At 39.6% G+C, this 26,801-nt stretch overlaps 1 protein-coding gene across 6 annotated transcripts in view; it reads left to right on the top strand.

Moving 5' to 3' along the window:
* The first annotated feature begins 8,760 nt into the window (after positions 1–8,760).
* The window catches only part of znf423 (zinc finger protein 423), a 165,878-nt gene continuing 147,837 nt past the window's right edge, over positions 8,761–26,801 (top strand). For 4 of the 6 annotated variants that reach the window (XM_038294000.1, XM_038293999.1, XM_038293998.1 and 1 more), the window contains exon 1: positions 8,761–9,888. In XM_038294000.1, coding sequence (XP_038149928.1) covers positions 9,849–9,888 — 40 coding nt within the window. In that variant the 5' untranslated portion in view covers positions 8,761–9,848. The remainder of the gene's footprint in view (positions 9,889–26,801) is intronic. The other 2 variants (XM_038294003.1, XM_038294001.1) reach the window with 1 other exon arrangement.

Below are 26,801 nucleotides of genomic sequence, written 5' to 3'. Positions count from 1 at the left end.
GGTTTTCGTTAAAGCGCTGTCACATTGCCACAGTTTCTTTTTAACGACGTCTCACGACGCAGACACACACGACCCTGAGAGACGTGGCAAACACCCAGGAATATAAATGTGTGCGTGCACGTGGCTTTTAGAGACACTTTTCCCACTTTTCTGTTCAAACTAACACAAAGAAAAGGTTCTTTCCTGCAGCTGCGCCAAGACTTTTTTGAGAAAGAGCAATAATAACAGCTGTCAGTTAAGCTGAACAAAAGTATGTGCCACTCTGACCAACTCAGATTGAGCAAAGCTGCCTCAAGGTGGCCCGAAATTTGTATTTTACCTAACCTGTCATAACTACGGTCGACAATAATGGCTCTATAGACAAAGGATTCATATGTCGTGTCAACATTCATACACAAACATTTAAAACAAATTAAAATTACACCATTATAGCTGTTGTTTTCTGTTGTTTGGAAGTATATTGAGAGCATTTCAAAATGCTGGAATCCATTAAAGTGTTTGGTCCAGACCAACTTGAATGTCACTCATGCACTAAAGGTTCAGACAATGAAGCAAAAAAAATTTTGGTCAGTTCAAGGCAAACCACCATATGCAGCTGTGAAGACGGTCTTTGTCAATCTCAAGCCTTTTGTTTTTGCAAAGATCAACTTGGAGTCTCAAACTTGAGTCTCCATATTCACTTTCTTGTTCTTTTTTCAACGAAGAAAACATTAAATTGTTGCTCTCTAAAGGAGTAAACATATCTTACACACATCATGGGAAAGAACGACGGTAAAGATTTAGATTGCAGTCTTCAGGGCGTCCATTTTTAGGTATCATTACTGATTTTGGTTCCTTGTGCACTTCATCTAAGTCCCAACATCAACCCCTTTTCTACCAACACATGCCCCCTAATAATTCACAAATCGTAAAAATTATCCTTTCATTTATTATTCCATGTGGTACCTGGCCAGAGGTATTGAAACAGCCCCACAGCATGACAGTACCACAACCATGCTTGAGAGCTGGTACTTCATTCTAAGACTCCATCAAACATACATTTTTCCCTTTTTTTCCTCCAAATGTTCTTGGTTTAAGATTTGGATCATTGTATCTCAAAACCAGGGGCTCATTACTCTATAGCAAGGGTTTTCAACCTTTATAATCCAAAGTGCCATTTATGTCAAAAGAGGAGAGATACATTTTCTTCTATTGGATGCTAATATAAAAAAAATAATAAAAAGAAATAGCAAAACATCTTCTAAAAAAAAGTACATGAGAAATAGATCGAAACACAAATCATTGGTAATTCTTTTGTCATTCTGTTGTGTAAATTCATTGTAATATTCTATTAAAAATCAAAACTGCTAAAACCTGTTTTTGTTTTTATAATGATATTTAAAAGCTTTGGGCAATTCTTAATAATTTTTAGCCAAAATTATTAAAAGAAATTATGCAGGTCTAAAGAAACACCTCCGGCCCTGGAGCCACAGTTCGCAGACCCCTGGTCTGGGATGCAGTCCGTTCAAAAACGAGAGACCACATGAAAAAAGGACATCTAAAAGCTTGGTTTGAGATCTCGTCAAATAGACTTTTAGATGCATAAATGCTTATATTTTTGGTTAAAATAAAATGAACTCCAAACTCAGCTGCAAGAGTCTTTGTGATCCTCCCTGTCTGCACATGACTCACATTGATTATTTCCACCACAAAAACCTTGGCAGGTGAGCCAGGCTGCAAAAAAACAAAGCTTGAAAACAAACATTGAAATGATGATGCTGAATGATTATTGCGAGGTGGCTGCAGGCGAAACTCTAGACTCTCTGTTTTCACCTTTGGATCAAATGATGAAGGTAGCTTATACTGAGACAAACAAACAAGCAGCAGTAAGCACACACACTCAAATACAATTTTGTATTCATGCATGTACCATGTACACCAGCGCATGCATTCTATTGAAATTCAAAGTAGTTTAGAATAATGCAGAAGACTGCACTTCAGCTGCTGAATGGGAATCTGCAGAACAACAAGCTTTTCTCTGTTGGACTGCTGCTCCAGGTCACATTAACTCCAGATAAAGGCTGCAGTTCTGTGTTTGCATTACAATCAGCCCCTCTTCTGCTTGTTTCAAATAAAAAAGGACAATATAAAGTGTTAAAAACAGAGATATAAGCAGAGCAGAGGACAGGTAGAGATAGACTTGAGGCAGTAGAGGGATTAAGGTAGGCAGGGAGGGAGTGTGCTTCAGGCTATATAAATATAACATGAACTGTGTTCGCAGGTGGCAGGTGGGGAAGGAGCACAATGTAGAGGAACCATGTTCATGACTACTTTGTTCAGTTGTGGAGAATAGACTTTCACTGACTCTTCACCTCAGGAATACCAGGCTTTGATAGCTGGGAGACAGAGAGCGGACTCCTGTGGAACCAGCTCGCAGCGGTCTCTGACCCTGACTCTGCAAACAGCCTCTCCATCTTATTTTGGTTGCAGATGCTCACACCTTGCATTGTGTTGTCGTTTTTACGTCGGTGTGAGCTGTGATAATCCAGGGTGTTTGGACTTTTTGTATGGAATGGTGCATGGATGGAGGGATGAGATTTTATAAAATGACTATAGCAGCCCTAATTCATATGATAAAAAATTTGACCTCCATCCCATTTCAAATCATTGTCTTTACATTCTTCATCAATTAATACAGATAATTGCAATTTTATGCTGGTCCTTTTTTTTTTCCTCAGATTAATGATACAAATATTTATTTACTTAGTGCTTATCTCTAATGACTTGTTGTTAAAATTGCTAAATTATTTACAGATTTATTTACCCAGTTTATGTAGAAGATAAAAAATATAATTACTTTTTATAGATTTCCTATTTATTCAGCAATTAACTAGATTTCATTTGTAATGCGTTACCTTTGCAGTCCTGGCAAACAGAAGATACACCTTCCTATAAAGGCTTTTACAGCTAAGAACATGGGAGCAAGGATTTGTTCCTCAGAATCTAAAATTTTGAGAATCTTGTTTTAAGATAAAAAAAAATAAAAACCACAAAAAATGTAAAACTATTGAGGAGACACTAAGTGCATCCTGCTGATTCTTAAAGGTATGGTGGAGGATTTTTTAAAAAAAGACCCTCTCTTATTTTGAAATATGCACATGCAAAACCTTTTACCCTCTACCGAGAGTGAACACCTGTTAAACACGTGCAAGAGCATGCACAAGGCCATTTCTCCTCGAGGAGTTGATAAGACGGTCGCTAGGATGGATCTCATCTCACCCTTGTTTATATATAAAAAGTTTCCACGCAAATAAGACATAAAAAAATGCTGACTTGTTTGTATGTGTGTGTGCTGCAGTGGAAATTTGGACATGTTTGCAGGGTAAATAAGGATTTGTGGCCACAGTATAACTACTAACGATGCAAATTACATAATCAATAAACTTATCTTCCATGGAAAGTTACAATATAGAGGTAGATAACTTTTACCAGCAGTAGTGTGAAATGGATTACTCCAAATAGCATGAAAACTTTATCTGTCGAGTAGAAACTTTGCAGCTGAGGCATCAGTGGGAAGCCGGACTGGTGCTTTCAGTGTATGCCATCGTGTGAAAGTATCTCTTACAAACACTCTGGTCTTGTTTGTCTCTTCTGATGCCTTTCTCTGCTTCTCATACATTTAATAGACACTTTTTCTCTTACGACCCTCAGCGATTTTCAAAGAATTTTCAATTACTGGCTGAAACTGTAGCTCACCACATAAAAGTGCGCATGCACAGAAAAAGATTGCTAACTCAGTACAGTACGAGCAAATAGGACAGAGTTACGTAAACATATCACCAGAATGACTGACAATTAGGAGGACTACCGGTACTTATTTTGATGATCCACTCGGAAAAAGAACATCCTCCACTATACCTTTAAGTCGACATTCAGGTGCTGCTAAGTAAAGAACCTGATTGTCTGATTCGGATCAGTATAAGAACCGCTGCAGAAGCAGGAGTTTTGGTGGTTTGCTGCCATGGAGCATTCAGGTTTGTGTTAACACACTGCCAAGATGGAAAGTTATGAGCATCTGTCCCTCTGTCTGTTTGTGTCTGCATGTCGAGCCACTCTAAACAGATGTCTTTTGTTCAAATGTAGGTTAGAGAAGAAATGAAGCCCAGTAATTTCAGACAGGTTTGTAGGATCTATCGGTCACTGTAGAATTTACTTCAGGGGCCAATGAGCTCAGCGCCCAGAGCTCCTGAACCACACTTTTGAATTCTGGATCCCCTGTTCTAATATTGAGTGATAACTCAGAAATATGTGGCTTATTTGTAGCTTAACGGAGGGCAGGGCCGCCTGTGGAGCTGGTTGACAGTTGCCTTTTGTATATCTGCTTCTTTTTCTATGTCTGCTTCTGTCTCCTTGAACCCCAATCGGCCTCTGCAGATGGCCGCTCACATTGAGCCTGGTTCTGCAGGAGTTTTCTTCCTGTTAAAAGAGAGATCTTCCTCTCCACTGTCGCTACAAGCATTGTTGGTGTAAGTGATTGCAGGTGTAGAGTCAAGAAGTTGATGCAATTAACTAGTTTTTCTTGGATAGAAAACTTTGAATCGGTTTGTATTTGGACTGTATGATCTGGTTGAATTGTAAAGTGCCTTGAGATGACATGTGTTGTGTGCTATATAAATAAGCTGAATTGCTCCCTTTTTTGCTCAAGCCTGGCGTGTTAAAATGAAATTGAATTACAGATTGTTATCTTAAACAGTTGGTCACAATTGAAATCCTCAACATTGCTAGGAAGGATACTGTTGCCTTGCTCTTTTATCTCTTAAATAATAAGATATACTAAAGAGTCAAAGTTTTTAAAGATGCAGCAGGCAGTGTTTGTTCAAATGAGCAAGGCTTTGTTTGTCAATCTTGTGTCTATGCAGAAAAACTAGAGTCTGAAAATAACTTATGTAGGTTTGAAATTGAATGTAACATTAAGTTAGTTTACAGTAAGCAGCAGCTTTGATTTAAGGTGAAACGGTTGGATCATAAAGATCTTCATGAAATCCCGTCTGGTTCCTTGTTTTCTGTCTCTTTCCTGTTAAGGTATGAAATCTTTGAGCCAAATCCCCAGTTTTGAGCCATAAAGCTACATCTGCTGCTGGTTTATTCCATTGATGTCCTGTCTGTATCAATTCCCGCTGCATGTCTGTTGGCCGACTTATTCAGAAGCTGCTACTTGATGTTCTCTTGTTGTGTGTATTAGAAAGCCAAATCTGGGTGGAGATGACAGAGGGTGTAATCGCTGGCTATGTGATTCAACAATAAGACCCTTAGAAGCCATTCAGACTGGGGCCTGTCCTTGACCCTTAAGGAGCTTGTAATGTGGGCTTTTTTCCCCTGCTCTTTGTATTTCCAGGCACAAATGAGGAGGGGTGCCGGAGGTGGAGGGAGGACCAACCACTGAGTGAGGGCTTCTGGCCCTCCATGTCAGTGGCAGCATACAGGGGGAGCTTCACACACACACATAAAGACATGCACGCATTGGTTCTCCTGGCGTGGACTCATTTCATTTGGAAGGAAGGGTGAAGGTTTGAGGGTGAGACAAGAGAGGGGATGGAGAGTTGAGAGAAAAGAAGTACCCCCTCCTCCCACCTTCGGGAACTCCAGCAGGGGGCCGATCTTAAAGGCTTCTCTGTCTCTCCACAGGGGGACGGGGTGTGGTAGGGGGGCAGGGAGGCTCAATCTGCGGCCCCGCTGGTCAGCACTGGGAGCTCCACGTTGCTCGGCTATCCATGACAACCAGAGTGAGAGACGCGAGAGGGAAAGTGAGGGAACATGGAAAAGCTCAGCTGCGGTCAGAGAGCGCTCGGTTGGAGCAGAGAGATGAGAACAAAGCACCCAGTGATTTTCATTTCTACCTCTTTGTTTGCTTTATATTGTCCACAGACGTGTCCCCTCTTTGCTTACTGGGAATAAAGAGGCTTCAAAGGAGATGCAGGCACACACAGCCATGTCGACATAAATGCACACACATGTGTGGCTAATTGAATTATGTGTATACAGTGAGTCAGATGCTTTCTGTTCACTGTGGCTTCACTGTGAAAGCAGCTCTCAGAAGGGGCACAGCACCCCTAAAGCTGAAGAGCAAAGGCCGGCAGAGGATGCAGAGAGGGTTTTTTAAAGAAAATGTCAACAGATTTTAAACCTCTGAGGTTACATCCCTGTTACACAAAGGGCTATGCTCTTCTGTGTTCATCACTGGATTGTAAGTTAATGGTTCTTATGTTAAGAGCAGAACATGTTTAATAAGCATCAGCACTGTATACAAACAAACTTTCACAAATGCAGAAGTTAGTGTAGCAAATGCTTCTCAGGTGCTTCATGAGATATAATGAAACTTTATGGAAGGTAGAGGCCAATAAAGATGAAATCTATTTGCTCTCTTTTAAGTGTTTTCAATATTCAAACTGAAGTATTTCCTATTGCATAATCAATGCATGGAGAATTACTATTCAACCATCAGAAACAAAGTAAACGTATTTTTATGTCAGAAGATGTGGCAAACATGTTTGCCTGTTTCAGAAGAGAGAATTGTGGGATTGCGTATTGGAAGGAACATCAATTTAAATGGGATTTGTATAACCTGATAGGTAATACAAAGAAACATCACCAAGAAGGTGCTGGGTTTGAGTGCTGACAGGGGTCTTTCTGCACAAAGTTTGAATGTTCTCCCCGTCCATGTGTGTGTTCTTTTCAGATACTCTGGCTTTCTCCTGGAGTCCAAAAACATTACTGCATTAGAGCTTAATTAAATGAATGGCTTGAAAAGGTAATCAATCATTTGATTCAGCTGTGTTGAAGCAGGGATGCATCTAAAATCTGTAGGACAGTAGATCTTGAGGACCAGGGTTGGAGACCACTGCTCTAAATTATCTCAATTTAGAGTCAGTATCATCATTTGTCCGTTGTGTCTTTGTCTTGTCCTCGTATGGAGAGTGAAGAACCATCCTCTTGCCTGCCGTCCACGGGAAATCTCCCCCTCATAGACATTAGAATCCTAAAACACGTCAGAAACTGTTGCTATGTTCAATAAAAGAACACTCAATGTGAAGGGAGATCAAGTGATTGGGCCTAAAGTACTGTGCAGCTTTAAGAAAACTAGTGATCAGTGAGGCTAATCAGGGTAAAAGCTTAAGGGAGCATAAAGATTAAACTTGAGATCAATAGAGGAAGGCCATGTAGTATGATGGGTCCAGATTTAGCCTGTTCCAGAGTGATGGCTGCATCAGGGTAAGACGGGATAAGGCTTAAGTGATGCATCCATCATGCAAAGTGCCTACAAGCCTGAAGCAGCAGTGGTATGATCTTGAGTTGCTGCAAACACTGAGAACTCCAAGAATGAGGTGTTCATTGTGAACCCTGCTGGTGAAGAAGCTGCAAAACCCTCCAACTCACCTGTCATCTCTAACAGATCTTTTGAAATAACTTTGAGATGTTCAGCTCCATTTGTTTTTAATACACGGACAGAACACCATTCTTTCACTACCATGACTCGTACCTTTTGTGCTAAGTTTGTGTGTTATGACCATGCATGTCTTCTTTGGAAATATCCAAAGGACATTTTTGAGTCTTGCGCTTCATTTGGATGCAGCTTTGAAACTGTCATCTAGAAAGAAGATAATTCATCTTTCAAACCATCTAAACAAGCCATATGTATGTAAAAGTTTTTTGAATTTGTCATGAAATTGAATTCAAATTGACTTCTTTCCTTCCATCAGTTTTCTAATTAAGTAGTTAGCAGCACAGGAGCACCACAGGTGAAGGGCCTCTCACCATTTGTTTTTATTCTGTACACCTCTGACTTCTAGTACAAGAAGTATTTCTGTCATCTGCAGAAATACTCAGATAACTACAGTGGTTGGATGCATTAGAAATGCAAGAGTAAAGGGAGGTGGTGGACTGCTTTGTGGCATGGTGTGGAAACAATCATCGGACCCAAAATGTGAGTAAAAAAGGAGATTATTGTATTTTAGAAGAAACTACAACTTTATTGAACACAATTACCATTGAGGGACGAGAAGTGGAGGTGGTGGAGTAGTATATACCTCAGGGTTTATCTGAGTAACTCGACTGAAGACTATAGTGTGGAGCCGTTTACAAGAAGGGACAACATACTTCTCGAGGAAGATTAGATCCTTCGGTGTTTGCAGCAAGATGCTGCATATCTTCTGTAAGTCTGTTGTGGAGAGTGTGATCTCTTCTGCCATCGCCTGCTGGGAAACAGCATCAGAGCAAATGACTTAAAGAAGCTCAACTAGCTGATCAAGAAGGCTGACTCTGTCCTGGGAATTCCTCTAAAACCTCTGGAATTGGTTTTTACAATCAATAAGTATTCACAAAATTATTATTATGGGAAAACCCTGATAATCCTATTAAACAGATTGACATACATGAGCTCTTTCTGTTTCTTCAGATTTGCTGTAAGACAGCGTCTACCTGTTGAAGAAGTCCCTCACATTTAATTCCGCTTTGTATGAAGCTATTTCAATTTTATTGAATTAACAGAGACTAGCAGAGTCTAAAATGGAGCATCTGTTTTTCTTTTATTTTTTGTTATTTCTATGAGAATTGCCCACACTGTTCTTTAATGACAGTCACCTTTCTGCCGATGACCTCAGTTGAGTCCACTCTCTCCCTCAGTTCCACTCTCAGTTGCAGTTGCGCCATTCAGCCACAACTCGCCGCTGTTGCATAACTCTCCTCCCCTCTCTCCCTCCCTCTGCCCATCTCACTCTCTCTCCTGCCTCTCTGCCTCAGCCAACCCGGGCTGTGCCGAGCTGCTCCCTGCGGGATCAGAGCGCTCCCCCGCCGGGACCCTTCTCTCACATCCCCCTGCTGGGACGCGGCTACATTTCCAGCCAAGCACTGCCTGCCTTGGCTTTATTATGTGTGTCTGCGCCGCAGCCCCGCCAGCAGAGGCAGGCAGAGGAGGAGGAGGGAGGCTGGTAGCCAGAGTCAGGACAAAGAAAAAGCAGGGAGACAGAGGCTAGCGCAGGGTTAGGCTGCTGTTTATTAGTGCCGCTGTAGGAAATATTAACAAACAGAAAACGTGGGTTGTAAAAGCAGCTTTCCCCTCTGGGTGGAGAAACAGGGAGAAGGAGCGCACTGTCCACAGATCCACACCACCTAGAGTAGAATTAAGGGACGGAACGCAGGAGGCTGTCCGGTTCGTCTCTTGGAGGGGGGTTAAAGAGAACCAGAGCAGGTTGAAACAGTAAACTAAAGGAGCTCAGAGGAAGAGGAGAGGAGCGCGCGTCATTCGAGAGCCAATTATTTTAGAAAATCCCCCCAAAAAAGAACAAAACAACAACAACCCCACTCTCTGCGCGGACTGTGGCTGTCACTTCTCTCTACCACAGCGCGTGGAGGTCCTGCCCAGGTGTTTGATTTGCCGCGCGCGTGGGTGGCAGCTCGCGCACAGGTCCGTCCGCGAGCGCTGGAAGAGATTGGAGAAGGCGGAACGCGTGCCGCGCGACAGCGGAGAAACAGCCGAAACAAACCCAAAAAGGCTGTCTGAGTCGCGGCGAATAAGGAAGTTGTGTCCGCTTATCCTACAGGTTGCGCCAACCTTTTTTTATTTTTATTTAATTCCTTCCTTTGAAGGAGGAAACAGCAGCATCTGCCTGCCGTCCGTTCGCGGTGCGTCGAGCTGCTACTGGCCGGACTGACGCCGGAGAGCGACGCTGCCGCATTGCAACAGGCGGAGAGGAGGTGGAGGTGAAGAAGAGGAGCGGACAGCCCGGCTGCTCCGACGCCTGCATGGGAAGCTGAAACACGAAGCGGAACGAGAGCAGTTAGAGAAAAGCAAGGTTTCAGAGAGCAGAGCGGAGATGTCCAGACGGAAACAGGCCAAGCCGCGTTCAGTTAAAGGTAAGAAAGTCCTGCTTTGGTAGCAGACTGGGAATCCTGCCGCCTTAGCCTTGTTTCTTAATTTAATTGAAGTTAATATCCCCCCAACGGGCTGTAAGCAGGTTATGTGAACCTCTACAGCCACCAAGAAAATAAAATAAAAAAACAACTTGTGTTTTTTCTACTCCGTGTACTTGACTGAGTGGGAAATAGTTTTTTTAATCTGTTAACACGGGTGGATCATTGTTCTGTCAGCGTGCTGTGAGCTTTTTCTTTTTTTTCTTTTTATCACAAACTTGTGGTTCAATGAATGAGTTTGATTTCTGCAGTCTAATTTAGACTGTAAATTTAGTCCCATTTTAATCTTACTGATGTTTCATGATTAAAATATAAAATGTTTTGCAGTTTGTAGGTTTTGCATCTTATTTTAGTCCAATTACTTATATTTTTAACCAGTGCAAGGTGTGGGTTCATATTTATTAAATAAACAACAATAATTTTAGTGTTTTTTGTTGCAAAAATAAGTTTTTAGTGTTGCTTAATGAAGCATGATTTTTTTTTGCTCCATCTTCATAAAGTGTAGTTCATAGCAGTGCATGGGTGAGTGGACATCATGCAGGGGCGGGGTAGAAGGGGGGCATGTGGTGTCCTTGGCCTGGCTGTTTCCTTTATGAGACCCAGATGGGCGACGGGACTGTCCAACCATGTGGTCACCAACACCCCCCCTCCTTCTTTCCCCATTTCCTTAAACCATCCAGGCTTCGCTTTTTCCCTTTGCTGTGCCTGAATCGTTTCTGGCATTAATTGTAACTCATGGCTGTTGGACCAGAACTGTGATGTCTGGTGGTTTTAATCCTCCACTATGAGGCAAGACGCCATTAATTTAGTCCACATTAGACGGGAGGCTGTGTGTGCTGTGCAGGAATCTCTGACAGAATGTGTCAATGCACTCCCTTGGGGATTGGTTTGTGGTTTTTTAGGGCTTTCTACTGCAGGCTGAGTGTTCAGGCAAACTGTTTAAAATTGTTTTTCTTTTAGCTCTCATAGGGAAGAAGATTTGATTGGCAGTGACAGTTTTCACTTCCCACAGCTGCCTCAGGAATCTCTATAGCAAAGCTGTGAAAAAGTGAAGCTCATTCCTGCAGTACAGACCTGATTCTGGTCTAAAAATGCAGAATATTAGCTGCATCCTTTATCAGCGTGTGAACATTTTAACTCAAGAAGCTCAAACCCCATGTTTAGCTGTGCTGAACAGGTTAAACATGGGTGAAGATTTCTGTAACACAAATGAAATACTGAAAGTTTCTTCAGACCAAAATAGCTTATTTAAAAAAAAAAAAGTCATGTTTGGCTCTAAATGGGTGACTGCATCAACCAACAAGTCCTACTCAGATCTTGAAAACATAAGATCTTTCCCCTGCATTGCTCCCTGACCATAACGTGGAAGAAAGGACGAAGATTATTGTTTCGTCCCGTCAGGATCGTTGGATCCATCTGCGTTCTGTGTGTGTGTTTGTCTGAGCTCATGTTGTTGGAAGTGGGATCTCGTCTTTGAGGCCGGCGGGTCTCAGCAGCCTGGATAACGGGAGCTTAGCTTCAGTGAGGCAGCGGAGCGAAGCGAAGCGATGCAAAGCCGATGCAGACGACCACCACTCTCTCTCTCTCTCTCTCTCTCTCTCTGATTTTTCTGCAAATACAGCCCTTGTTGCCTTGTCTTTAAGCGCCATGTGTTATGTATACTCCTGTGTGTGTTTGCTATCTCCCATCCACACCTTGCTCCTCTGACAGCTTGGCACGGCCTGCATGGGAGGGGGGCGCTTTAAGGGGGAAACTAGGGGAGGGGGTGAAGGGTAAACAGTATGGGGGGTGTAGCAGGTGAGAGGCCAGGCTGAGGTGAGCATCACCGGGGGATTATCTGTGTTTTCGTGTTCTCCTGTCTTTCACCTGCTCACCGAACTCTGACCTGGCTTAGCGTCCATACAGCCGCGTGCAGGAAAACAGCTACAGAGAGCCGCTGAGTCCCAATTCCTCCATCTCTGCTGCTGCAGGTCTGGACCGAATCACAATGACCCGCTCTGGAACGGCTTGATCATACATCATTCTGGCTTCTAGCTCAAATGTTATCAAATTCTGTCTTTTTTTGGTGTTTATATTTATTGTTTTCTCTTAACTGCCCTTCCTTAAAGCTGCATAGAATAGCTGTCTGCATTAAGATCCAGGCATAAATGATATTCATCTCTTACTAACTTCTATTTTCCAGCGTTTTCACTTAAGAGGTGATTTGTTCTAGGATAGTTTTTGTTTTTATAACAATCACAATACTTATGAAGTGGAAAAGTATAAATAATCAAAAGCTTGCAAATGTGAATCCAACAGTTTCCTTGACTTTGACCTCACAACCCGCCCTGAGCCTTCCAGTCTTTGTTGATTGATTATTTTTAGCTAAACTCTGCTAAGATGCTGCAGTCTGGAAATGCATGTACTTAAACATTGAAATGGCTTAACTTAAATGCATCAAAACTAAGTCCATCTCTTTGGGTGCATTCTCTTCTCAATCATCAGCTTTGTTTCTTTCAGAGGTTGATAAGTTTTACAACAGATAGTCGATCCATATAATAGGAAAAAAAAACATGGAATTTTACTGTTTGATTCCTAAATAACCACCTCTGTCTCCATTATGTTTTTAAACTCCTTTAACATATATTTTAATCTTCAGTGGAAAGCATAACTGCTGCTCCGTGCATCTTTGATCAGAGTTTTGAAAGCTGTCAGCGAAAGCCCACCCAGCTGGTGGAATAGCCCGTTAGCGAGCAGGGCATGACTGTAAAGAGCTTTAGATGTATATTAATTATAAATGCATCAGTCAGTTATGAAGAATTTGGAGTTGGTCAGTTGTCCCTTGATTGGCTTTGAAGGGTCAAACCGGTCAAACAATAAAAAAACTGAAACTGGTTTCTCTACTTGTCGAATTCATGAATGCTTAAATATGGTGTTTATATGGGGCAGATGTTTGAAAAATAAATAAAAGCAAGCTTTTATTTTTCTTATGTTTTCATGTGCAGCACATTGGCCAGTGGGTGTTCCTCTGAAATGTTCTTTATGAATAGATTTGATCTCATTTGATTATCTTAATTAATTAAAACCCAGTACCTTGTTAAGGGAACCTGTAGCACACTGCCTTCTTTAAAGTTCAGAAATCAGCTTAATAGCTGGTATCAGCCTTCTTAAAGCCTGATTAGTGCATCTCCAAACAACTTCTTTAAGAGGCAGTGAGAGCTGAGATGTTCATCTAACTGGTTGGATTTAATGCACTCGTGCAGAAGACTCAAAACGTGATAATTTAATGAATATAGCTTTGGGATGGTCCTTTGGACTAATGGGGTAAATACCGATATGCATTTTATGTTGGGCAGCTCTAACAGGTTCATTCATGTAGGCAATTAAACTGAAAATCAGTTCCTCACTCAGTGATCACTGTCACACTGTGTTAGGGTTAGGAAGAAAAGCCAAACTGTGTCCAGTTATAAATTGCTGTATGTTTGTTAGAAATGGCAAATCAAAAAGGGGAAAACTGAGGGGATGTTTATGATCAGAACTATTAATTTTCTTTCTGGAACTATATGAATGCATATTAAATCTTGTATTTTTCAGTTTAAACATATATCTGCTCTTTGTAATCATTGATAATTTTTTAACACCCTGTCAGTAGTATATTTATAATTGTGCAAAGTAGGGCTGAAACAATTCTTAGGATTAATCGTGATTATGGAAAAAATTGTCATCTAATTTAGTTATCAATTAATTGATTAAGTGCAGTATAGACAGTAAAATATGCTTTTAGCTGACATAGCAACCCACTGAATGCTGTAATTATATCAAAATCGTAAACTGTCGATATGCTCTATCCAGAACTCCTCAAGTGGAAACGTTTTAGTTTCACCTGGTTTAATTTAGTAAATAATCTTCTATAAGGAAGCTTTGGCTATCTGATTATTAATCGATGAATTGAAAAAAACAATGAACAGATTTATTGATTGGCAAAATAATCGTTAGTTGCAGCCCTAATGCAAAGGAATGCTCTTTAAAACTTAACCTCTCAGGTGATTAAATCACTCTCATCTGATGATTCCCTCTCATGTCTTTTCAGGCATTGATTTAGCAGAAATTTATGTTAAAAAAAGAATAACGCAAATGCAAAAAAATGTTTTATATCTCCTTCCGGTCTTATCCTGGTTATTATGTTCACATTTTGAAAATGAAGTGTTAAGCAGCTGCTCAAAGGAATCCATGGCAGGATTAGGTTTGTAAAGCCTTCCAGTATATATCGGATGACATTTTTTCCTGCAAGGCTGAGAGGCTAGGACCTTGGTGAATTTATTGGAGAGCTTTAAATCTGTCACACAGCATCTATAGAAATGCAGACAATTAATAATTCTTGTTTAAAAAGGTCTAACAGAAATAGATGAAGTTCATGTGCGTTTTCTTAAGCAATTGCTGTAAACGGATCTTCTAACATAATGGAAATAATGAGGCAGTGCATTTTAAGTCCTTACTAAGTCAGCAACATTAGTGTTTTTTACTGATTTCATTGTTTAAACTTTCGTGATTTATATTGTTTTATATTTATATAACAGTATACAACTTCTTCTGCCTTTACATCTCTTTTATGTCAAAGTAAACAGATTTTTGCTTGAAGATATTTTTCCTTATGTTTAAAATCATCCTCATTGCTGCCTTAATGAGCAGAGATCCTCCTTCAAAACGTGTTGGTTTTGAAGGATTTAGTGAAACGGTCGAGCGATTAGACCCTGTTAGCAGGGACGGGACCTGACTAATTGCCGTCTGTAAATTGAACATGGACTAATGGTGCGATGATGGTGCCATGAAACGAGCTCCTGGGTTAAAAAAAAGCAGGCATGAGCCTGAGGAAGAAACGAAAGTGAGCTCTGCTTCCCTCTTATCAAATATTATTTCAGTGGATTAATCCGTTTTTAATGTGTGTCGTTAGTGAAGCGAGGAAGGCAGAAATCTCATTCTGTGTCTGCTATCTCTCTCTCCCTCTCAGCCCTCAGCCCCTGGAGTCTCTCATGCATTATGTAGTGATGATTATTACTTAATTACACATTAATAAATCCGCTCCATTTGCAGGACATTAAACGGGAGCTGAGCACATGTGACAGGGAGATGGAGGAGGGCGGGAAGAGCGTAGCGGAGCGCTCACTTTTTCAGCATTCTTTGCTTTGTTTTCCACTGTTTGTTTGGAGCCGACGGAGCCAAATGAGCTCTGTGGAGGTTGGATTTGCTGCTTTAGGGATCCAGGTCGATGACATCATTCCACTCCATCTCCTCCTTTCTGATTCTTCTGCTTTATATTTTTTTTGTCCCATCCTTACATGGATACAGTTCAGTGTTTTACTGATGAGTGCAAATAAAATCCTCAGTTGAATTACATCATCATGATCCTTTGCCTTCATCAAGTGTCTGAGTTAGTTTCACTTTGTTTGCCAGACCTGTGAATCATTAACTTTTCACTTAAATTAAGAATAGATGATCTAATTGATTTTTCTGGACTGAATATTAATTCCTATCAAAACAAAAGTAAACAGTTGTTAAAAATAAGTTTATATATACATACACACAGATAAATAGTAGATTTTATTTTAGTATATAGGAAAAAATGATGCACCAAATACCCTAAATGTATCTTAAATACCAAAAGGTTTCACAGGTTCAAGAGTGTCACTTTTTCATTTTAGGCAATGCACCCTGAATGCATCAGGATCTCCAATGCTTTTTCTTCACAGTCAAACCTATAGATTGTTAATCTGATCAATTCTCGTAGGTAGCTATTACATTATCTGTAATAGTATACCGATAAAGTATTTTTTTTATTAAGTCCACTTGAAAGGTCAGCTTCCATCTCTGAGATGTAGGAAAGGGAAGAAACTCATAATTGTATTTTTGTTGAAAAAAAATAAAAAAAATATATCCCCCATCAGTCTATGTCAGTATTAGTTGCAGTTTGGACTGAGTGGACACAGTACAACCAATACAGTATTCTTTATTAATTTAAATTTCTTGATAGACACTCATGTTATCTTTCAAAGGGATTTTAATCCTCAATTTTGTGGACTTTCAAAATTCTTCTTTGGACTTTTTAGTTCTTTTTATTGATTTTACTTGTTCTTTTTATTTATTTTAAATAAAAAAAGATCTAATTTAGTATAAGTTTTTGACTGCATATTGTGCAATAACAGAAAATTGTTAATTAAAAACTATTTTTCGCATGCAAGCAGTATCTGACAGTGGTCTGTTGTGAACAGAATGAAAACACAAAAAGATCCTACCTTTTTACCCATGAATCAATTGTGCGTCAGAGTTAAAGGACTTGAACAAAGTTAGAGACTTAGACTCCCTTTATTGTCATTACACAAAAAAACACAAGGTGAATCTTGACAACGAAATGTTGATTACTTGGCTGCCGGTGTAACACAGCTAAGATCTTATTCCTACACAATAAATATGTTTTCTATAACTAAGAGCTAGCTATATACTGGGTAAAGAGTATATATATATATATATATATATATATATATATATATATATATATATATATATATATATATATATATATATATATATATATATATATGTTGCACTGAGTTATTGAAAACGAAACATTAAATTGAAGACAAAACTAAACTAAAGAAGACAAACCTAAACTTGGACAATGACTGACTGACTGAGCGAGTAGAAAAGCAGCGAAAGTTGTAAGAAGATTGTGGATGACCATCTAAAAGCTGGGAGCATCATGGCTCAAGTAATACTGACAGGGCTTTCCCAGTGGATTCTTAGTGGAGTTGGCTTCAGACGTTCCCACTCCGGGAGTAGGTTTCAAATATTGTTGATTTTGCTGCTGCTTCTTCCAAACAGGACCCCCAGCTGACCAAGACGTTTGGTGGATACACCCAAACCCAGCTAGGGGCCTTAGTTCTGCTTGGAAAGATGTTGCACGGTTCTTGTTTTACTGTAAAGCCTTTGCATTAGGTCACCCAAAAATTGCATTGGAGACAGATCCCCTGTCTGTTTGTCTTTCTCCTTCCATCTGGATTTGCCATTAGCGGGGTCTTTAGTGTCACCCTTTGGCAGAGCACAGACTCTTTCACAGGACGACCTGCTCTTATAAAACCCTAACCTCTAACATGTGGCTATGATTACATGAAGGCTGCAGTGTTTCTCAGGTATGGCTGAATTTTACCAGCTCTCCGAAAGCTGTGTGCTGCTTTGTGTGTCCTGTGAATCATCTCATTAGTGTTTGCACAGCTTTAGATTGGGTTTGCGATTGGTGCACGTGCAGCCACGTTGTGTCGCTCCTGTATGAAAAGCCTGCAGTGGCTTTGCATTAAGGCTTGCTCAACCATTAAATGGCTCTCTGAAAGCTTTGTTAGAATTTCCATTGACTCCTCAGCAGGGGGTGGGTTTTGAGTTTTTGCTATTTTTCTTTGATAAACGGGACAAAACAGACTAATGTAATCGGTGATTGGCGGTGCCCAGCGGTACCATGAATTGAATGTAATGGACTCATGTGGATCTGCGCTCAATTACAACCAAATTACTCAACAATAGAAAGCTTGGAGAGTAACACATACCTAAGTAGATTAGGCCTTCTGTCACTCTGTGAAGAAAACAAAGTGCAAGCGCTAATATTGGAAGTAATCACTCTCATTTTCTTTTTGTACCTGATCCCAAATGGATTCTAAATATTATTCAGAAATGCAAAGCTCTAGAGTCTAGTCTAACATTGACCTTTACCAGCATCACGAACAGTTTTCAATCTTATAAAACCTTTTTGTACATTAACCAGTAAGATTTTATATCAGACTTCAGTTCTTTTTTTTTAATTACTTGAATTGTTCCTTTCGGGGGGTAAAAATATAGCCTGAAGTAGTCCTACTCAATTCTAGTCAGAATATGAGTCTGATACTGCTCCATAGAGCTGTGATTAGGGGGCGTGTTTTGAATGAACCAGGAAAAAAAATGCCTCTGCACTCAATTGGATAGACCTACAACCAATAAGAGCAACGGAGTGCGTGACGTATGTTAAGCGATGCATAGTTGTTGTCAACAAAAATCAAAGCGTGCAGTTGCACGCCTAGAATAAGAAGATGAGCCTTGATCGCATTTCTCTGTTCCTCTTTTAAAATTAATTTGCTGTTGATATCTTCTAGAACAGACCTAATAGCAGAATCTACACTCCTCAACTCTCCGGCGGCAGCCATTGTTGTTGTCACCCAAGTGCGCTTTGGTCACATGGTTGATTACGTTACTGTTGATCATCTGTCCATGATTGTATAAAGCCCGCCCTGACAATTTGATTGGATCGCCAGAGGGTGGGCGATAATACTCGCGCTACTATGGAGCAGAGCCAGACCGAACTTCCCCACCTCAAACCTTGTGGACGGGACTAAGTTCGGAATGGCACCCAGGCTAGTAAAAATATAGGCTCATAAATACATACATCCATTATTATTATTATGCGTAATTCCCTTTGTCATCAACAAGCCACTAGGTGTTTGTACACTTTTCTTGGTAGAATTGTTGCAGTTTGTTGAAGAGTAGTTTTTTTGTTTTAAAGGTTGAATTTAGGGAGGGCATTTTGGCTGCCTGTTTTATCCATTCTTAAACCCGATATAATGTGAGTTTTAGATCATTGTCCTGTTGTTGAATGTTGGAAAAACTGTAAATCATATACCAGTTTTTACATTGTTTACATTTAATCACCGTGTTTACATTTTATCACTGCTGCACTTTAGAAATGGAAATGTCTTGAGAGCTGCACTGATGGAAATTTTACACTCTGTGTACAAAACCACAATAAAGTTTGCCTAAGTCCAAGTCTTAGTTTAAGTACCAAACCGTGTTCATATTCCAATCATTTGCTCTCAGTTGGAGCTTAAAGTTAAAGAATATTGCTTATCATCCTTTCTCATTACCTTTTTCTTTTTGGACGACTCGCCTCTACCTCTGGCAGCTAAACCAGCTCCAAAGCATTATCTGGCAACCGCCATGCTTCTTAGTTTTTTGGGTTTTTTCATTTGAAAGACATACCTTGAGTCTCCTAAACACATTTTTCCCAGTCTTTGCTGAATCTGGAGAAAAGAAAGAGATGATAGCTCTAGATACAAATAATTAAACAGCAATTAGGCTCAGGTATATAAAGATGACACTAGTCAGAGTAAATATGAAGCCATTTTGATTTTTATCAACTGGAATGATTTGAAGGTGGGATCTTTGATGGTTTTACCTTCGGATGAACCAGAACTAGATGTAGTATAAAGCGTGAAAAGGTGGTCAAAGCTTCTACTTAGCTTCTAGTGTTTTTCCCTCAGCGGGATATGAATTTGCCAGCCGCATCTCCTTATCAGCAGCCGGCCGGTTGTTGTGCAGGTGCATGTGTGTGGGAGAAGCAGACCGGGGCGATGCCATCCTAGCGGCTTAGCTTGCCTTTCCTGTCAGCAGCAAACTCACTGGACCTGAACACCATCCCCGTCCCCCGTTGTCCTCCTCACCACCACCATCATCACCATACCTTGAGATAAACGCACTGAAATACACACAAACTGCATCTCTCTGAGCGTGGTCTGATGGAGAGTATGATGATTCTGGTTGAACTTTAGGAACACAATAATTTATGTGTATTAGAGTCCATCACAAATGTAACTTTCTTACATTGATGATCTAAACGCGGAAAGAAATTGAAATGATTTTATAAAGTCTTAGTCGTATTTATTTTATGTTAGTTATATTGTTGCTCTGTTTTGTTAAACGATTTTTCTGTTGTATAGGCAGATGCAGATATACTTTTTAAGTTAAAATTGTCAATTGATATATGGTGATGCATACAGGTGCTGGTCATAAAATTAGAATATCATGAAAAAGTAGATTGATTTCAGTAATTCCATTTAAAAAGTGAAACTTCTATATTATATTCATACATTACATACAAACTCATATATTTCAGATGTTTATTTTGTTTAAATTTGATGATTACAAATGACAACAAATGAAAATCTCAAATTCATCATATCAGAAAATTAGAATATTGTGAAAAGGTTCAAAATTGATGGCCCCTGGTGCCACACTCTAATCAGCTAATTAACTCAAACCACCTGCAAAAGCCTTTAAATGGTCTTTCAGTCTAGTTCTATAGGCTACACAATCATGGGGAAGACTGCTGACTTGACAGTTGTCCAAAAGACGACCATCGACACCTTGCACAAGGAGGGCAAGACACAAAAGGTAATCGCTAAAGAGGCTGGCTGTTCACAGAGCTCAGTGTCCAAGCACATTAATAGAGAGGCGAAGGAAAGGAAAAGATGTGGTCGAAAAAAGTGTACAAGCAAGAGAGATAACCGCACCCTGGAGAGGATTGTGAAACAAAACCCATTCAAAAATGTGGGGGAGATTCACAAAGAGTGGACTGCAGCTGGAGTGAGTGCTTCAAGAACCACCACACACAGACGTATGAAAGACATGGGTTTCTGCTGTCGCATTCCTTGTGTCAAGCCACTCTTGAACCACAGACAGCGTCAGAAGCGTCTTGCCTGGGCTAAAGAGAAACAGGACTGGACTGCTGGTGAGTGGTCCAAAGTCATGTTCTCTGATGAAAGTAAATTTTGCATTTCCTTTGGAAATCAAGGTCCCAGAGTCTGGAGGAAAAGAAGAGAGGCACTTCATCCACGTTGCTTGAAGTCCAGTGTAAAGTTTCCACAGTCAGTGATGGTTTGGGGTGCCATGTCATCTGCTGGTGTTGGTCCATTGTGTTTTCTGAGGTCCAGGGTCAACGCAGCCACATACCATTAAGTTTTAGAGCACTTCATGCTTCCTGCAGCTGACCAACTTTTTGGAGATGCAGATTTCATTTTCCAACAGGACTTGGCACCTGCACACAGTGCCAAAGCTACCAGTACCTGGTTGAAGGACCATGGTATCCCTGTTCTTAATTGGCCAGCAAACTCTCCTGACCTTAACCCCATAGAAAATCTATGGGGTATTGTGAAGAAGAAGATGCAATACACCAGACCCAACAATTCAGAAGAGCTAAAAGCCACTATTAGAGCAACCTGGGCTATCATAACACCTGAGCAGTGCCACAGACTGATCGACTCCATGCCACGCCGCATTGCTGCAGTAATACAGGCCAAAGGAGGCCCAACTAAATACTGAGTGCTGTACATGCTCATACTTTTCATGTTCATACTTTTCAGTTGGCCAACATTTCTATAAATCCTTTGTTTTTATTGGTCTTCAGTAATATTCTAATTTTCTGATATGATGAATTTGAGATTTTCATTTGTTGTCATTTGTAATTATCAAAATTAAACAAAATAAACATCTGAAATATATGAGTTTGTATGTAATGTATGAATATAATATACAAGTTTCACTTTTTAAATGGAATTACTGAAATCAATCTACTTTTTCATGATATTCTAATTTTATGACCAGCACCTGTATATCTTCATCGTGACAACCTGGCTAGTGCCACAAAATAAACCAGAGATAGAAAGTTGATGTTAGAAAATAGGAGGCTGAATATTATGAATCTTGTTGGAGATTTGCTTTTTACTCTTAGATGATGGATGTTGATAGGGTGTGTTAATATCTGTCACTATGTTTGAATGTGAATCATTTGTTCTGATCCGATCTACTTCTTAGTTCTTTAATTCACACTGATCTTTCTAACTTCCTCTCCTCTTCCATTTCTCCTGCCCCATCATATTCTGTACATTAAACATTAGTGGAGGGGGCAATTAGCAGTTCCCTTTTGCACACCTGGCTGATGCATAATGAATTTACTGTGCTCCCCTTCCTCTCTATGTGCCACGCACTGATGTTGATGAAAGGAGGACTTTTGGGAAAAGGGAATCTGTGTGTAGATGTGTGTGTGTCTAAGATGGAGCTTTTTGTCTCCTGTTCTGACCTTATCTAACCTCTTGAGTTTGAGCTTCAGTCCAGGTCAAATTTCCCTGTTTCAGTAATGTTTTTGGACAAATTGCTTGATAGGAAAAAAAAAAGCATTGTGTATTTAAACTTTATTTTGGAAAAACACTTTTTTATATTTCCTAAATATACATACCCAAACAGATTTATTAGTAACCCCTGTTGATGAAGAATACTAAATCCTGAAATAGATTAATTATTGATTACAACTTGTGGGTTCCTGATACATCTGTTTTTTCCTCCAGTATAATACAAATTTTTCAGCTTTGAGTATTTACTAATACAAATATTGAAGTGATACAATATCAGCACAGATCATCGATAGTTTTAGTATATGTGACATATGGTAAAGAACTGTCTGCATGTTAGCTACAGTAGAGTATCTGTTATCCTGTGGGTCTGTCCCTCACATAACCTGCCAGCCTTGTGAGAGCTCTTTGAAAGGAAACTTTAACCAAAAGCTAGTGATCGTGGCCATAAAAACAGAAAATTTGCCATTCGCTTGGTTTTTCTGCGTGATACAAACATAAAGCAATTTCCAAAATCATCAGAACTGTTTCACCAGAAATAAAATCAACCTGAAGGCTCACAAAAACTGGAATTACTTTAGTTTTACCATACATTTCTAGATGTGCAGCCCATTTTTATGAGGTTTAACCTCCTGATCCTCTAATTAATGCATACATTTACATTTTTAAACATAAACCCAGCCCCCTAAAAAGCACAGAACCCAGCCTAAGACCCAGACTAATGTTCATTGTCCTCGGAGCAGGGAGCCTTCTGGAGAACAAGCTGCTTCTGTTGTGTTTCTGCTTTTTATCGAGCGCTCTCCCAGCTCTTTGTAGAGTGCGCCTCACTATAGACCCACCGATGTTTCCTTTCAGCGCTGGAGTCTTCAGTTGGTTTTTCTAACTCCTTTCCATTCACCTTCCAGTCAAAAGGCAACAGCCCCCTGCTGGGAGCCCTACAATGGAGCGAGCTGCAGCAGGAGAAAAGAGAAAGAGTAAAACAGCAAGAGACAGAAAGACGGAGGCTCCTCGCTGAAAAAGATGTTGGAGAAACTGTTTCAGGGAAAAATAAGACCTGACCCGTGTCTTTAAATTAAGTTTAGTGTTTTCTGTGTGTAAAAAAAACCACATTCTGTAGATAAACACAGAGGTAAAGAATTAGTGAACTCATTCTCCTGATGTCAAGCATCTAATTGAGCTTTTTACAGCTTAGAGATGTACAAAAAATGTTTTATTACTTTCAGTCTCAATGTATGAAGTGTTTTGGTAGTATTTTATTCAGAGCAGAAAAAATTATGGAGACAATTCAAAAAACTGTGGAAAAATACTTATATATTTTATTCTAAAAGAAAACTTTTTAAATAATTAAAAATAAAGTCTAAAAAAATTCATTTTCTTTACTTTAAAGATAGAAAGCTGATTGCAGCATTGTGCAAATATATTTTTTAAAAACGGCCGATTGCAGATCTTCTATTATGTGGTAACTGGTTGGTAGTTGTATAGTGCGTTATAAAGTCCAAGGATCCCAAAGTGCTTTACACTACAATCAGTCATTCATCCTTTATGTTGTAGCCACAACCAAGCAGCAAAAGCGATGCCTTCGTACACTGACGCCATCATGCCTGACCGCCATCAGTAGGCAGTGTGGGTTAAGCATCTTGCCCAAGGGTTTAACGACTAAGATTAACGGAACTGAAGTTCGAACTGCATTCTTTCTGTCTGCATGCAATCTTTATTTGTAGTGATTTATTTATATATTTTTTGCTTACTTATTTAAAAAAGAAATTCCACTTTCTGATTAGAGTTTATGGTAAATATTTATCTAATTTTCCCATCATCTGTTCCCTAGACCAGCAGATTTTGCTGCAGGAAACATTTAGAACTTTTTTGATGTTTAAAAGATGTCAGTATTAATATAAAATCTCTGTTCTGTGATGATTAGAGACATTAGAAAACAACTTTATTTTCAATCTCTGCTTTTGTTAAAACACATGTAACATTTTTTGGTTATTATCTTTCATTGGACAACCACCTGCCTTTGACTGAGAAGTTTTATCTGGAAGGTTATTCTGCTTTTTATAACAAAATACTGATAAGTCTGGATCTTTTTTCTTAATAAAAGAACATAAACAGCTTAAACAACTAGTTTTATTGTATGTTTTCAGAATGGAACTGTAGCATTTTTGATTGCGACGCTGGTGGAGAATAACAGAGCAAACAAGGAGGCACGCTCCGAGCGCTCACTGCCTGTGCTTTATGTATGTTTTTCCAGTTTCTCCCAGAAGGAGCATGACGAGCAAGTTAATCTGTCCGCCAGCGACACAAAGCTGTTTATTTCTCTTTTTTCCTCTCAGACAGTCCCCTTCTCTCTGTCTGTATCACCGCCCTTAAAGCCTAATCAAGTTTGTATCAATCTAAATAATGCCTTAGCGTGAAATTTGTGTCTTCATTCAAAAAGCACTCCTGAGCCTGCACTACAAGAGAAAGCAATTATGTACCCCTCCCAACCCTCCCTGCCCTCGTTGTTCATCTACCACATATGGGTGCGTGGTTATGCATACAGTTTGTCTCCTCTGGACAGCAGTTGTGTAACAGCTTAGTGTTCTGATAGTAAGCTCTGGGCCCAGTTTATACTGGTAAATACAGGCTGTATTTACTGGGAGGCGGGGGTGTCTTCTAGTTCAGTTATTTCTGGAGGCCTCCCAAGAGTCTAGGTGCTCCAGAGGAACGCTTTCCTCTTCCTCCTCCTCCTGCTGCTGCTGCCCTCTCGCTCTCTTCAATCTTTGCCCTCCTTCACCTCGCCTCCCGTCTCACATGTGTGCTCCTCTTCACCTTCTTCACATTTATTTCAGACAGATGGATCAATAACAAACAACAGAGAATAACTCAAAATGAAATACTGAAGCAAACACCATTGTATCTCATAAAAGCAGTTTTAAAAACAATAAACATTTTCAGTTCCAACCCAGATATTTAATTGTATTTGAGCATATTTTGACCAAGCACTTGAGTTTGGCAAGCATAGAGTTAATGGTAGAGTCTTTGATTGTTTGTCATTGGCAAAATGCAAAGATTACAAATAGAATCTTGGTTTTTAGAATATAGAGTTCTTTAACTATGTCGGGATTCATTCTGGTTTCCCTTGTTGGGCATTCAGCTAAGGACACTCAGTTTATCAGTGGCTAAGAATGAGCCCATGTTAGCATCTCATGTAGATCATAAAATAATCCCCTTTCCTCCAGGTACTTTCATTAGAAATTCAAAATACAAACAGAGAAGGTTCAACTATTCCTTCTGCTGCAAAACTAGTAGTTGTCGGTGGGCATTATATTGAGCAGCTATCATCTTTGCTGTACTGGCTAATGCAATATTTCACTAGCAAATGACTGACAGGGGGCAACATTTGTTACACATTCAGTCTTTTTTTTGTCTGGCTGTATAGTTGGTCAGTTGGATAGACTCTTACTATCTTCTTACTATCTTCACCGGTCAAAAAATTAATGAAATTAATGTTGCAACTCTCAACAACAGTGTTCCGCATCTCTGAAAGTACTAAAACAAATTAATAATTTCATGGTAAATAAATTTCTTTTTGATGCAAATAGATCCGTCAAAGTAAAGAATAAATGTGGTGTTAAAGTGATGAAGTGTGCTTATTGCTTAAGATAATCTTGCAGATATGGCAAACTGATGATTGCTTGTTAACTAGTCTGGAGCCTGGAACTTAAAGGTATAGTGGAGGATCTTCCCAAATTTTCTAAAAAGACCCGCCCTCTCAACACAACCCTGAACCCACTCCCGAAAAAGAACAGCAATTAAACGCGTGCGAGAAAATGCATGAGTCCATTTCTCCTCGTGCACGCTTTATTTTAATCATCCTCCAAAAAACAGATTTGCAATTTTTCCTCCATGTCAGAGTCACGTAGGATGGCCTTACATAAACATATTACCAGAATGATTGACAATTAGGAGGACAACTTATTTTGATGATCCACCTGTAAAAAAAAAGGACATCCTCCACTATACCTTTAACAAAGGTGCAGCACTTGGCTTGCTAATTCAGATTTGAAAGCTGGTTAACCTAAAAGAGAGTGATAGATGGACTGCTTCTGGTTTCAATATCATGATTATCTGTTCTTCAGGCAACTTGAATTGTTCCTAAAGAGGCAAATTTGTTGGGATGAAAAATTTCAGTGGGCTTCTTTTAGCCAACTTACTGGGTTTTTCATTGCAGGGTTGCGTTGTGTTACTCATCGAACAGTCAGAAGGAGCTCCATTCACTGTGACACTTTAGCTTACGTTTCAATAAAATTACTTCAGAATTTTACAAAAAAAAAAAAAAAGCCTTTTGAAATCTTAATATATCTAGATACAGGTAACTGTTCAAATTTTGGATAACACATTAAATCAATTATGCTTCAGGTTAGGACTGCGTGTATCGTGATGGTATCTGATCAATATCAATAGGAAATAAGTCTAATAGATGTAGGCAGAGGTAAGAATAAAGCCTCACATCTGTTCACAGCCAAACTAAGCAGAGTTATTGGAAGGCTACATTTATTGGGAAAGGATAAAAGTTGCAATTTAAAGTTACGGTTGCAATTTAATTTGTAGGCTCTTTTCTCCAGGTCCTTATTTCAAATAAACAAACTAAACGATAATTATTGATACTGACTGATATAAAAATCTTTTTTCCAGACATATAAAAAGTTGTGTGCTGAGTAAATCAAAATTAACTGTAATGACGGAGGAGATGGACAGAATGCTTGTGTTGGAAAAAAATGTAACTATAGCCTAGCTTATTAACAACTCAATGAGGTGCTACAGACTGCAGAATGCTAGTATTTGATAATAATACTTACCTACTTTTATTTTTTTCTGGTACTTTCATTTTCTCCTCATTCTTTTGTAGTTTTAACCTTC

The sequence above is a fragment of the Cyprinodon tularosa genome, unplaced genomic scaffold (assembly GCF_016077235.1).
Source record: "Cyprinodon tularosa strain WSP-4 unplaced genomic scaffold, ASM1607723v1 ctg332, whole genome shotgun sequence".
Lineage (NCBI taxonomy): Eukaryota > Metazoa > Chordata > Actinopteri > Cyprinodontiformes > Cyprinodontidae > Cyprinodon > Cyprinodon tularosa.
The sequence above is the reverse complement of the archived record's forward strand: the minus strand, read 5'-3'. Positions and strand labels throughout refer to the sequence as shown.